Source organism: Capra hircus, chromosome 11 (genome assembly GCF_001704415.2).
Source record: "Capra hircus breed San Clemente chromosome 11, ASM170441v1, whole genome shotgun sequence".
In the NCBI taxonomy this organism is placed as follows: Eukaryota; Metazoa; Chordata; class Mammalia; order Artiodactyla; family Bovidae; genus Capra; species Capra hircus.
Genome location: NC_030818.1, coordinates 37,691,845 through 37,704,612, shown reverse-complemented (window position 1 = coordinate 37,704,612; position 12,768 = coordinate 37,691,845). Strand labels below are relative to the sequence as shown.

Sequence of the window (12,768 nt, the reverse complement as noted above, 5' to 3'; positions counted from 1 at the left end):
TTTACATGTGGTAATATACACGTTCCAGTGTTATTCTCTCAAATCATCCCACCCTCGCCTTCTCCCACAGAGTCCAAAAGTCTGTTCTTTACATCTGTGTCTCTTTTGCTGCCCTGCATGTAGGATCATTGTTACTGTCTTTCTAAATTCCATATATATGTGGATTTGTGTTTCTCTTTCTGACTTATTTCACTCTGTGTGAGTTTGAGTGTTTTTTTATGTTTCACGTGTAAAGAAGAACATACAGTATTTTTCCGTCTCTTTCTAGGTTATTTCACTTAGCATGACCCCTTCAAATTTCATCTATATTTTCACAAATGGCAAGATTTCCTTCTTTCTCATGTCTGAATAATATTCTGTCTGTGTGCATGCTGAGTCACCTCAGTCTTGTCCAACTCTTTGTGACCATGTGGACCATAGCCCACCAGGCTCCTCTGTCCTTGGGATTCCCCTGGCAAGAATACTGGAGTGGGATGCCATGTCCTCCTCCAGGGGATCTTCCTGACCCATGGATTGAACCTGTGTCTCTTAAGTCTCCTGCATTGGCAGGCAGGCTCTTTACCAATAGTACCACCTGGGAAGTCCCTCTATCTGTATGTACCTGTGTGTGTCTGTGTGTGTATTTCATATGTTTTTAATCCACTTATCTGTTGTAGGACATTTGGGTTGTTTCTATATCTTGGCTATTGTAAATAATGCTGCAGTGAATATGGGAGCACCATTATCTCTTTGAGATCTTGTTTTTTATTCCTTTGGTTTTTATACCCAGAAATGGGATTGCTGGATCATATGGTCGTTCTGTTTTTAAGTTATTGAGAAACTTTCACAGTAGCACCAATGTATTCTCAACAGCAGTGCACAAGGGGTCATTTTCTCCTCATCCTCACCTACCCTTATCCCTTGTCTTTTAATAACTGAGATTCCAACAGGTATGAGGTAATACTTCTTTGTAGTTCTGATTTGCATTTTCCTGATTCTTGTGATGTTGAACACCTTTTCATATACCCATTGACCATTTGTATGGTGTTTTTTTTTTTTTAAATGCCTCTTCAGTTCCTCTGGCTATTTTAAAATCATTTTCACTAGTGAGGTGTATGAGTACTTTGTATACTTTGAACATTAACCCCGTTAAATAAGTGATTTGTACATATTTTCTCCCATTCAGTGTTTACCTTATCATCTTTCACTGTGTCCTTTGCTGTCCAGAAGCTTTTTAGGACGATGTAGTCACACCTGTTTATTTTTGCTTTTATTGCCTTTGCTTTTGGTGTCATTGAATTTCTTTCTTAACCAGGTCCTATCTTTTATTCTTTTTCAGCTTCTGCTACTTCACAATCATTCATTCCTTTGCTCTTATTAAATCTGCAGAGTTTATCCAAGATGAAAGTGATATCTTGTGTCATCACTTCACTCTTTAATTTCTCTGGGACATTGCCTGCTCAAGTATGGTCCTCGTTTGCCACTGAGAAGAAACAACATTTATTGATTATTAGTCCAAATTTACATTATTGATTTAAATAGATTTATTTTGGGTGGTGGAAGTATATATATTCAAAGAAAATAAGTGTTATTCATTTCAGAAAAAATGAGATAAAATGAGAATGAAGTGCAACATCTGACTTATATTTTACCACTGTCTGTGAAATATCAGATACATTTATATTAATTAAAACTACAGAATACATGTCAAAATAATCATGTGTCCTTTTGGATCATCTATTAATGAAGATGAATACACAGTTTGTTTATAGAAAAAATGTATTATATGATTATTTTTAGTCATCTATAAATTGATAGGTATATTTCAATATAATTTTTAAAGTATTCCTTTTCTTATTTCTTACAGTAATCCTAAATCAGAGAGTCAGAGAGTAAATAAAAAAGTCAACAATGATGCTTCACTTCGAATTCATAATCTGTCCATTTTGGTGAGACAGATAAAATTTTATTACCAGGTAAGTAGTTCTTTTTTTAATCTAATATTTTAATAACTGCTTTCATAGTCACATTTTTGTGTTGTTTAGTATTAGTCACCTAATATATACTAAAGGCTTATTATATGCCAGGTATTGGTCTATTTGTTGCAGGTAGAGTAGTCATAACACAGTTTGTTTCTTATGGAGTGTGAAAGATATAAACATGTACTTCATAATTATTAAATTTATAAATAATTATTGTTTTATGATTTTTTAAATTTCCTGATAATTTGTATAGTGAAACACTTTAGGTGTAAATCAGTTTCGCATTGTTTTATTATTTTGGAGAAATTATACCATTTATAATTGTTTCTACATGTCTTTCTATCTACTAGTTTAAAATTTTTCACCCTACGTTGGTTTTTTCTGGAAACTGCTCTTGAAATTGTACCTTTTATTCTTTTCATAGCAAGGGCCAAAACTAATCAGTAGCTTACTCTTTTTATGCAATAGTATTATGACCGAAGTTCAGTTCGGTTCAGTTTAGTCGCTCAGTCGTGTCCAACTCTTTGTGACTCCATGAACCACAGCATGCCGGGCCTCCCTGTCCATCACCAATGACCTGAGTCCACAAAACCCATGTCTATTGAGTCACTGATGCCATCCAACCATCTCATCCTCTGTCATTCCCTTCTCCTCCTGCCTTCAATCTTTCCCAATATCAGGGTCTTTTGCAATGAGTTAGCTCTTCGCATCTGGTAGCCAAAGTATTGGAGTTTCAGCTTTAGCAACAGTCCTTCCAATGAACACCCAGGACTGATCTCCTTTAGGATTTACTGGTTGGATCTCCTTGCAGTCCAAGAGACTCTCAAGAGTCTTCTCCAACACCACAGTTCAAAAGCATCAATTCTTCGGTGCTCAGCTTTCTTTATAGTCCAACTCTCACATCCATACATGACCACTGGAAAAACCATAGCCTTGACTAGATGGACCATTGTTGACAAAGTAAAGTCTCCGCTTTTTAATAGGCTGTCTAGGTTGGTCATAACTTCCCTTCCAAGGAGTAAGCGTCTTTTAACTTCATGGCTGCAGTCACCATCTGTAGTGATTTTGGAGCCCAGAAAAATAAAGTCTGACACTGTTTCCACTGTTTCCCCATCTATTTGCCATGAAGTGATGGGACCGGATGTTATTATCTTAGTTTTCCAAATGTTGAGCTCTAAGCCAACTTTTTCAGTGTCCTCTTTCACTTTCATCAAGAGGCTCTTTAGCTTTCTTCACTTTCTGCCATAAGGGTGGTGTCATCTGCATATCTTAGGTTATTAATATTTCTCCTGGCAATCTTGGTTCCAGCTTGTGCTTCCTCCAGCTCAGCGTTCTCATGATATACTCTGCATATAAGTTAAATAAGCAGGGTGACAATATACAGCCTTGACGTACTCCTTTTCCTATTTGGAACCAGTCTGTTGTTCCATGTCCAGTTCTAACTGTTGCTTCCTGACCTGCATACAGGTTTCTCAAGAGGCACGTCAAGTGGTCTGGTATTCCCATCTCTTTCAGAATTTTCCACAGTTTGTTGTGATCCACACAGTCAAAGGCTTTGGTGTAGTCAATAAAGCAGAAACAGATGTTTTTCTGGAACTCTCTTGCTTTTTCGATAATCCAGCAGATGTTAGCAATTTGATCTCTGGTTCTCTGCCTTTTCTAAAACCAGCTTGAACATCTGGAAGTTCACAGTTCACATATTGCTGAAGCCTAGCTTGGACAATTTTGAGCATTACTTTACTAACGTGTGAGATGAGTGCAATTGTGCGGTAGTTTGAGCATTCTTTGGCATTGCCTTTCTTTGGGACTGGAATGAAAACGGACCTTTTCCAGTCCTGTGGCCACTGCTGAGTTTTCCAAATTTGCTGGCATATTGAGTGCAGCACTTTCACAGCATCATCTTTCAGGATTTGAAATAGCTCAACTGGAATTCCATCACCTCCACTAGCTTTGTTCGTAGTGATACTTTCTAAGGCCCACTTGACTTCACATTCCAGGATGTCTGGCTCTAGGTGAGTGATCACACCATCATGACTATCTTGGTCGTGAAGATCTTTTTTGTACAGTTCTTCTATGTATTCTTGCCACCTCTTCTTAATATCTTCTGTTAGGTCCATACCATTTCTGTCCTTTATCGAGCCCATCTTTGCATGAAATGTTCCCTTGGTATCTCTAGTTTTCTTGAAGACATCTCTAGTCTTTCCCATTCTGTTGTTTTCCTCTATTTCTTTGCATTAATCGCTGATGAAGGCTTTCTTATCTCTTCTTGCTATTCTTTGGAACTCTGCATACAAATGGGTATATCTTTCCTTTTCTCCTTTGCTTTTCACTTCTCTTCTTTTCACAGCTATTTGTAAGGCCTCCTCAGACAGCCATTTTGCTTTTTTGAATTTCTTTTTCTTGGAGTTGGTCTTGATTCCTGTCTCCTGTACAATGTCACGAACCTTCATCAGTTCATCAGGCATTCTGTCTATTAGATCTAGTCCCTTAAATCTATTTCTCACTTCCACTGTATAATCATAAGCGATTTGATTTAGGTCATACCTGAATGGTCTAGTGGTTTTCCCCACTTTCTTCAATTTAAGTCTGAATTTGACGATAAGGAGTTCATGATCTGAGCCACAGTCAGCTCCCGGTTTTGTTTTTGCTGACTGTATAGAGCTTCTCCATATTTGGCTGAAAAGAATATAGTCAGTCAGTGTGGACCATTTGGTGATATCCATGTGTAGAGTCTTCTCTTGTGTTGTTGGAAGGGGGTCTTTGCTATGACCAGTGTGTTCTCTTGGCAGAACTCTTATTAGGCTCTTCCCTACTTCATTCTGTAGTTCAAGACTAAATTTGCCTGTTTCTTGACTTCCTACTTTTGCATTCCAGTCCCCTATAATGAAAAGGTCATCTTTTTTCAGTGTTAGTTCTAGAAGGTCTTGGAGGTCTTCATAAAACCGTTCAACTTCAGCTTCCTCAGCGTTACTGGTTGAGGGATAGACTTGGATCACCGTAATATGGTTTGCCTTGGAAACGAACAGAGATCATTCTGTCGTTTTTGAGATTGCATCCAAGTACTGCATTTCTGACTCTTTTGTTGACTATAATGGCTAATCCATTTCTTCTAAGGGATTCTTGCCCACAGTAGTAGATATAATGGTCATCTGAGTTAAATTCACCCATTCCAGTCCATCTTAGTTCACTGATTCCTAGAATGTGGACATTCACTCTTGCCATCTCCTGTTTGACCACTTCCAGTTTGGCCTATTTCAGCCATTCCCTGCTACTGTTTTTAAGCTCTTCTTGTCTTGTATTTTAGTTCTTTTTAAACCCCATTAATTAAATATTGAGCATACTGTTAAATAAATCAATTTGATCAAGCCACATAGTTTCCTTTTTTTCTGCTACACGTTTTCTGTTGTATCTCAGATCTGCCCTGATATTACTTTCTTCCTGAAGTACATCCTTTAGTTGTTTGTGTGGAAAAGGCTTGTTGATAGTAATGTTTATCAGTGTTTGTCTAAAAATGCATTTCTTTCATCCTTGTTCTTAAAAGATAGTTTTGTTGGGTATGTAGTTATAGGTTAATAATTACTTTTCTCTCAGTGTTTTGCAGGCTTTTATTTCTCTCTCTAAAAGAACAAAAAGGATTTTAGAACTACATACTCAAGAAAATCATAAAAAATAAGAAAAAAATAAGAACAAGGAAACTAAAAATCACAATTAATTTGACATTTGTTTAAGTCCATTTAGCTGTTATATACTTGGCTATAGCATATTTTATCTTGAGATAACTTGCTTTTAACTTGAAAATTCACTTATTAAATACTCCCAAACTCAGTATCATCTGTTGGAGTAAGTGATTGTAGCAGTTTTTGACACTTATTTTTAATATTCTTAACAATATTTACATAATATTTTATATGTATTCTTTATTGTGTTCAGCATATGCTAAATATGTACTTTTCTTTAAATGTGTGCATATTTTTGGTATTAGTTTTTTTAAGAACTAGTGAATATAATACTGAGAAAATTTCTATGTATCTGTAACAAATAGATAAAAGATCAATTCTAACTAGCCTCTGGTATCATGCTGTTCTCTGACTATAGGAAAACACTTAGAGTGAAAATCACACAGTTTTTTAAAAGCAATACAAATTAGGTTTTCATGGTTATTTGCTTCTTTGTCATAGTATTAAAGTAAAGAATGATTCAGAAAGAAATAACAAAAAATTATTCCTCAGCAGCTAGTATGTCTGAATGTGTAGTGAAAGCCCAATAGTTAAGCACTTATTAGTATTTAATATTGCAAAGATTCAGTATTACCACATTACAGTGATCAATCTGTAGTCTCTTTCTTCCCAGACCCTTTAATGGTCATTGTTGGTGGTTGTAATGATAGACGTGGTGTGTTCTTTCATTTGCTCAAAGAACAGAAGATGCATCTTGGGTATATAAATAAAATGAGTAATTCGGAAGCATTCAGTTCTTTCTGAATCATTCTCTACCATCAAAATTTGTATATATTCTTGTCACAAAAAGTTTGACAGAAATCAAAGGGAGTGAAACATCTGTTTTTGATAAGAGAAAAATAATGATTCACAAGGAAGAATCATCCACTTTTATGAAAATGATCGTAAGATAGGATTTTTAATGAACTAACTAGCTTTCTTAATTTTACTATCAGTTGATTTTTTTAGTTCTCTTAGAAGTAGTAAAAAACAAAACAACAAAAAGTACACATACTTGAATTTTTATTGAAGAAGCTTGTTTAATTATCTAATACCTAAAATTCAGTTCAACTTGGACATTGTTGTTTTATGGACATCTAATATTATAATTATAGTTATTTAAGTCATTAACTTATAGTTAAAAAAGATTTAAGACTTTAGTTACCTTTTTTTCACATTTTGTAAGCTTTTTAATTGCAGTATACCAGTGTAGGTATCAGAGAAGGCAATGGCCACCCACTCTAGTACCCTTGCCTGGAAAATCCCATGGACAGAGGAGCCTGGTAGGCTGCAGTCCATCGGGTCGCGAAGAGTCGGACACGACTGAGCGACTTCACTTTCACTTTCCACTTTCATGCCTCGGAGAAGGAAATGGCAACCCACTCCCGTGTTCTTGCCTGGAGAATCCCAGGGACGGGGGAGCCTTGGTGGGCTGCCGTCTATGGGGTCACACAGAGTCGGACACGACTGAAACGACTTAGTAGCAGCAACATTGTAGGTATAGCATGCCCAAGAGATGTGCAAATAGTAAGTTATAGCTTGTTGAGTAATAACCCTGTCAGCTGTACTCATACGGCAACCTTTGTGTATCTTTTTATAGGAGACTTTGCAGCAGTTGATCATGATGTCATTGCCAAATGTCTTAATCATTGGCAAAAATCCCTTTTCTGGTAAGTATTAAAATTAGCATAATTTGATAATAAATATAATACCATCTTTGTGTAATGTTGTAATGCTAACTAAGATCTTGCTTATTTCCACTAACACACTACGTTTTTCATCAGTCTGTAGTGAGAATTGGAGGTGATAATCCATTCTGTATAGAGAAAATGAACAGAATATTTGTAAGTTGTAGTGAAATCAGACAAGCATTACTAAGTCCAGTGTTTTTCTGACCCTACCAAATTGATACTTTCCTGTGATGATTTTTAGTGCCTTAAAGATAAGTATGGAAGATAAGTACAGTAGTTAAAAGCTTAGAAAAATATAAGCTTTGAAAAGAAGTGATTTTGAAGTGACTTCTAGGATTCTGTTCACTCTGTTCGGGTGTTTGCTTTGGGCTTCCCAGGTGGCGCTGGTGGTAAAGAACATGTCTGTCAATGCTGGAGATGTAAGAGATGAGTGTTTGATCACTGGGTGGGAAAGATGCCCTGGAGAAGGAAAGGTAGCCCACTCTAATATTCTTGCCTGGAGAATCCCATGGACAGAGGAGCCTGGCAGGCTATAGTCCATGGGGCCACAAAGAGCTGGACATGACTGAGCATGCACACACATTTTCTAGTTTATATTAAACTACTTTTGAGTGGAAAAAAAATGAGAAATAGTTTCTTAGATCATTTAAATTATTTTCTTCAAAGTTTCTGCCCTTTGCCAGATTTTAATTGTGACATGTTCAGGGTTTTAATTTTTGAACAATTGGGAAAATTAACAGCTACCTAACAGTTTCAACAAAGGACTTGATTCTTACAGGCTACATGTAACCCAAATCAAGTATATCTTCTCCAATTCCCACCTTCAGTCAAAACAAAGATAAAACCAAAATAAAAACTAAATCCAAGCAGCTGGTTTTGTTGAGGAAACTACCAATTACATGGAGGTGAATTAGGAGGTTAGGTGCTCTTTTGAGACATTCTGGAATGTTTAAATATACAAATAAAAATGAAAAAGTGTTGTATGTATTATGGAATTGTTTTCAATTCCACATATATTTAGGATTTACTTAAACCAAGTTAGAGGGACCAGGAATATAAAGAAAATGGTTTATGTTCTGGAGGATCTTATGTTTTGGTGTGTGATAAACAGATTACTGGATCATGTAGTAATTAATGCAAAATAGATGTAAAAATGTTAAGACTTATAAAATATGAAGCTATTGATTATTCTTAAAGTTGGCAAATTAGTGATGGTTGGAGACTACTGGTATTTGGGTCAAGGAAGACTACACAGAGATGTAAGAGCTGTGCATATTATTGTGATTAGATTAGTAGGTAGTTCATTAGAGGAAAGAGGGTCGCGAAAAAAGACAGGCAGAGGGAGTAACAGAAGTTGTGGCAGTGGCATGTGTAGGTGTGTATATTTGGGGAGGGTGTTAGTATAGCTAAGAAGGTTTCATGGAGAGGAGGAGGAATTATTTGAAAAGAAAGTTTGGACTTATTTGTAGACAGATTGGCTTGATGGTGAAATTCTGGAGTAACCCAGTGTTTTAAGAAAATTTGGATTGAATACTGTTGGACAGTGAATATACTTTCCAGCTCTGTTACAGACCATTACTTTTATCCTGCTTGTTATATACCTTTATTTTACCAGCCTCACTGTAACTGACATTTAAGATTTTGATTCTTATGACTCTACATAGTGGAAAAGCCATTTAAATTTTATAGGTAGATGAATCATATAAGATATATGTTTAAAAAAAAAAAACACCAATAGGCCTAAAAGAAGCCAGACTTATTCGGGACCATTTTGGCTGACTCTGGCATGTCTCTATAGCAGCAGTTCTTAATTTGGTATCCTGTTGTAATATAATGATTTATGGAGAAGTAGTGGATTTATAGTTAGCATCTGTTATCACATGGAGCTTTGAAAGCTATTTTATCTGTACTGCAGCCTTTCAAAATTGAGATACTTGCACATTTCTTCTGCTCTTACCACTGTAGTTAGAAACTTAATTCCTTGATCAAGTTGTGAATACCATCTCTAGAGTTAATTCTACCACTATCACAAAGTTGAACTAAAGTAAAATGTTGTACCTAGTAATTATTTTTATTTCAGAACAAGGCACAGAAGAAGTTAAAAAGTTGCTTTTGCTTTTACTGGGTTGTGCAGTTCAGGTAAGTTAAAATACTTCATATTTTATTTTAATAAGTTTTTGTAACTTTTTGAGGCTCTAGTTTCTGAAAGACTTAAAGGATGGGCCTTTGCTGTTCAGAGTCCATGTTAGAAATTTTAACATAGCTGTATAACCTAAGGAGATTCTGAAGAAAAATACTTTGTGTTATTTCAAATTTTATTTATGTTATCAGATAATCATATCTGATAGCATAAATTATGTTTGTTAATTTAATTCTTGTAATTTAATTAAAATTAATTATCTTTTTTTAAAATACAGAGGCTTTTAAAGACCCCAGGCTTTACAAGTTCCCTAAAGGTACCCTGAAAACCTCTCCCAAAACATCCTTATGACTTATGCGTGTATGTGTATGTGTTATTGAAGGGAAGAGGAGTGATGATAAAAAGGCAGAAATTATGAAGTCTCAATCATCTGCTGGCTTAGAAGTTAGTTACTGTAATAGAATTAGAAATCTTTCAGTGCCCATAACACTTTAAGAACTGAACATAAAAATAAAAGAGCTTAATTTTAAGTGGAAAAAGTTTGCTAATGCTTATTTAGTCTTCATGCCTATCTTTATAATTGGAAGTAAAACTATTTGTAGTTCTGTTTTTAACACCAGACTTTTTATGCTCTAGAGCTGGACTGTCAGTAGAATAGCCACTAGTCACAAGTTGTTGTTAAAGCTTAAATTCAGTTTAGTTCAGTCGCTCAGTCGTGTCCGACTCTTTGCAACCCCATGAATCGCAGCACGCCAGGACTCCCTGTCCATCACCAACCCCCGGAGTTCACTCAGACTCACGTCCATCGAGTCAGTGATGCCATCCAGCCACCTCATCCTCTGTCATCCCCTTCTCCTCCTGCCCCCAATCCCTCCCAGCATCAGAGTCTTTTCCAATGAGTCAACTCTTCGCATGAGGTGGCCAAAGTATTGGAGTTTCAGCTTTAGCAACAGTCCTTCCAAAGAAATCCCAGGGCTGATCTCCTTCAGAATGGACTGGTTGGATCTCCTTGCAGTCCAAGGGACTCGCAAGAGTCTTCTCCAACACCACAGTTCAAAAGCATCAATTCTTCAGCTCTCAGCGTTCTTCACAGTCCAACTTTCACATCCATACATGACTACTAGAAAAACCATAGCCTTGACTAGACGGACCTTAGTCGGCAAAGTAATGTCTCTGCTTTTGAATATGCTATCTAGGTTGGTCATAACTTTTCTTCCAAGGAGTAAGCGTCTTTTAATTTCATGGCTGAAATCACCATCTGCAGTGATTTTGGAGCCCCCAAAAATAAAGTCTGACACTGTTTCCACTGTTTCCCCATCTACTTCCCATGAAGTGATGGGACCAGATGCCATGATCTTAGTTTTCTGAAGGCTGAAGTTAAGCCAGCTTTTTCATTCTCCTCTTTCACTTTCATCAAGAGGCTTTTTAGTTCCTCTTCACTTTCTGCCATAAGGGTGGTGTCATCTGCATATCTGAGGTTATTGATAATTACAATTAAATAAAATTGCAGTCTCAATTGCTCATTTGCACTAGTTACATTTCAATACTCAGCCATAGGTAGCTCTTGAGTACTGTGTAGGACAACTCTGATATTCTGATTTTTCAATTTCAAAATTAGTGTCTTCTCATTCTCTTTTCCATCTTGGTACTCTCTCTTTTCTAGCCTTCAAGAACCTATCAACTTCATCCTATATTCTTTAAGAAAGTCTAGCCTGTTTATTCTTTAAGAAAGTCTAGCCTTCTTAAAACTTCTAAAGTTTGAATAGAGGTGAGATTTAGTACAAATTGTAGGCATTTTAAGAGTAAAGGAAGAATTCTCATTGATTTATGTTGAGATTGTGTTAAAGGGTGAGCTTTTAAAAATAGTATAAATATAAAAAGTGGCTCTAGGACTTAGAAAAGGGAACTGTAGTATATGTTTAATTTAAATCAGCCAGAGGTATGGCAGTTGAATTATGACTCTTCATTGAGTCATAGTTATTATAACCCTGCTATTTAGTGTATGCTCATTGGCTCAAACTGTTTATTGGGCAATACTTTGGAAGCATAAAATTTAAAAATTGGGGTTACCATACCTAAAAAGTTATTTTATAGGTGCTACAAAGGTACTATCTGAAAGTCGTTCTTAATTATTCTTACTATGCCTGTCAGATATTAGTAGACCAAAAATCTTGTTTTTAAACCTGGTAATTTTTATCACATGTTCCCCAAAACTCTGACTTCCTCGTTACAACTGAAAACTTTACATTTCTTGTAATTTAATTTTAAATATTTTTGTATTATCCTAATAATTTTGTTTTTATAGGATGAGGAACTTTCTGCACTGATAGAAATGTGCTTAATTAAGTTAAATTGTGTGGCAGTAGAAATAGAATATTATAATGTAATATGTAGAGTATAAATCAGAACCTTATAAGTTTCTTATTGACGGAAGACCCAATTTTTCTTTTTTGAGTTTAATGCTTTCACTAGGAGTTCAGTAATTGGCCCAAAAGATGCAACTAAGCTAGACAAGGCTGTGCTGTCTATTTTGTATGCACTCCTCATTTGGTAGCTGTAAAAATACAGTTACACAAACAGTTGGATTGCAGTATAAGAGATGTAGGGGGAAGATAGAGTGAAACAATAAGATGCATGTTAAGCTCTTATTCAGTACTGATTGGAAAGGAAAAGATAAGGTTTGCATTGTAACACTTTTAGTTTATATCAAGTTTTTTTTAATGTGCACAATGAAGAATTGCTGCCTTTATTCTACTTGCTACATGTGTACTTGTATATACATTCTTAAATTTTGCCCCTGGTAACTTTTTGTTAGAAACAAATCAAATATTTATTGTATTATCTTATATGTGTTGAACTGGGCCACAAAAAGAGATTTCTTTTATTGAGATTGATAGGATAAAGATGTGAGAATGAATTGTAAGTTTGAAGTAAAAATTGCTCAGAATTTTTTTTTCCAAGAAGAAAGGCTGTGTTGTTTGATGACAGCCAAAGACTGACTGAGCATTTTGGCTATATTCCGAATTCTGCCACTGACTCACTGTGTTTTTTGGCAAGTAACTTATCCTCCCTGAAACAAGTTCTTGATTCTTTACTTCTCTGTTTGTAAAGTTAGCATAATAATATTTTACTGACCTCACATGAGTTGTGTAATGATTACCTGCTTTAGAACTTTTCAGCATACAAGTAATATGGATTTTCAGTACCTTACTTTTTAAATAAATATTTCTAAATTTTAATCTTTTTATTAGGTAAGTATA

General features: G+C 35.6%; 1 protein-coding gene across 6 annotated transcripts in view; it reads left to right on the top strand.

Moving 5' to 3' along the window:
* Positions 1-12,768, top strand: part of CCDC88A (coiled-coil domain containing 88A) — a 125,433-nt gene that overhangs the window by 30,593 nt on the left and 82,072 nt on the right. For all 6 annotated transcript variants that reach the window (XM_005686619.3, XM_005686617.3, XM_013967661.2 and 3 more), the window contains exons 3-5: positions 1,847-1,955; positions 7,278-7,347; positions 9,449-9,507. In XM_005686619.3, coding sequence (XP_005686676.2) covers positions 1,847-1,955; positions 7,278-7,347; positions 9,449-9,507 — 238 coding nt within the window. The remainder of the gene's footprint in view (positions 1-1,846; positions 1,956-7,277; positions 7,348-9,448; positions 9,508-12,768) is intronic.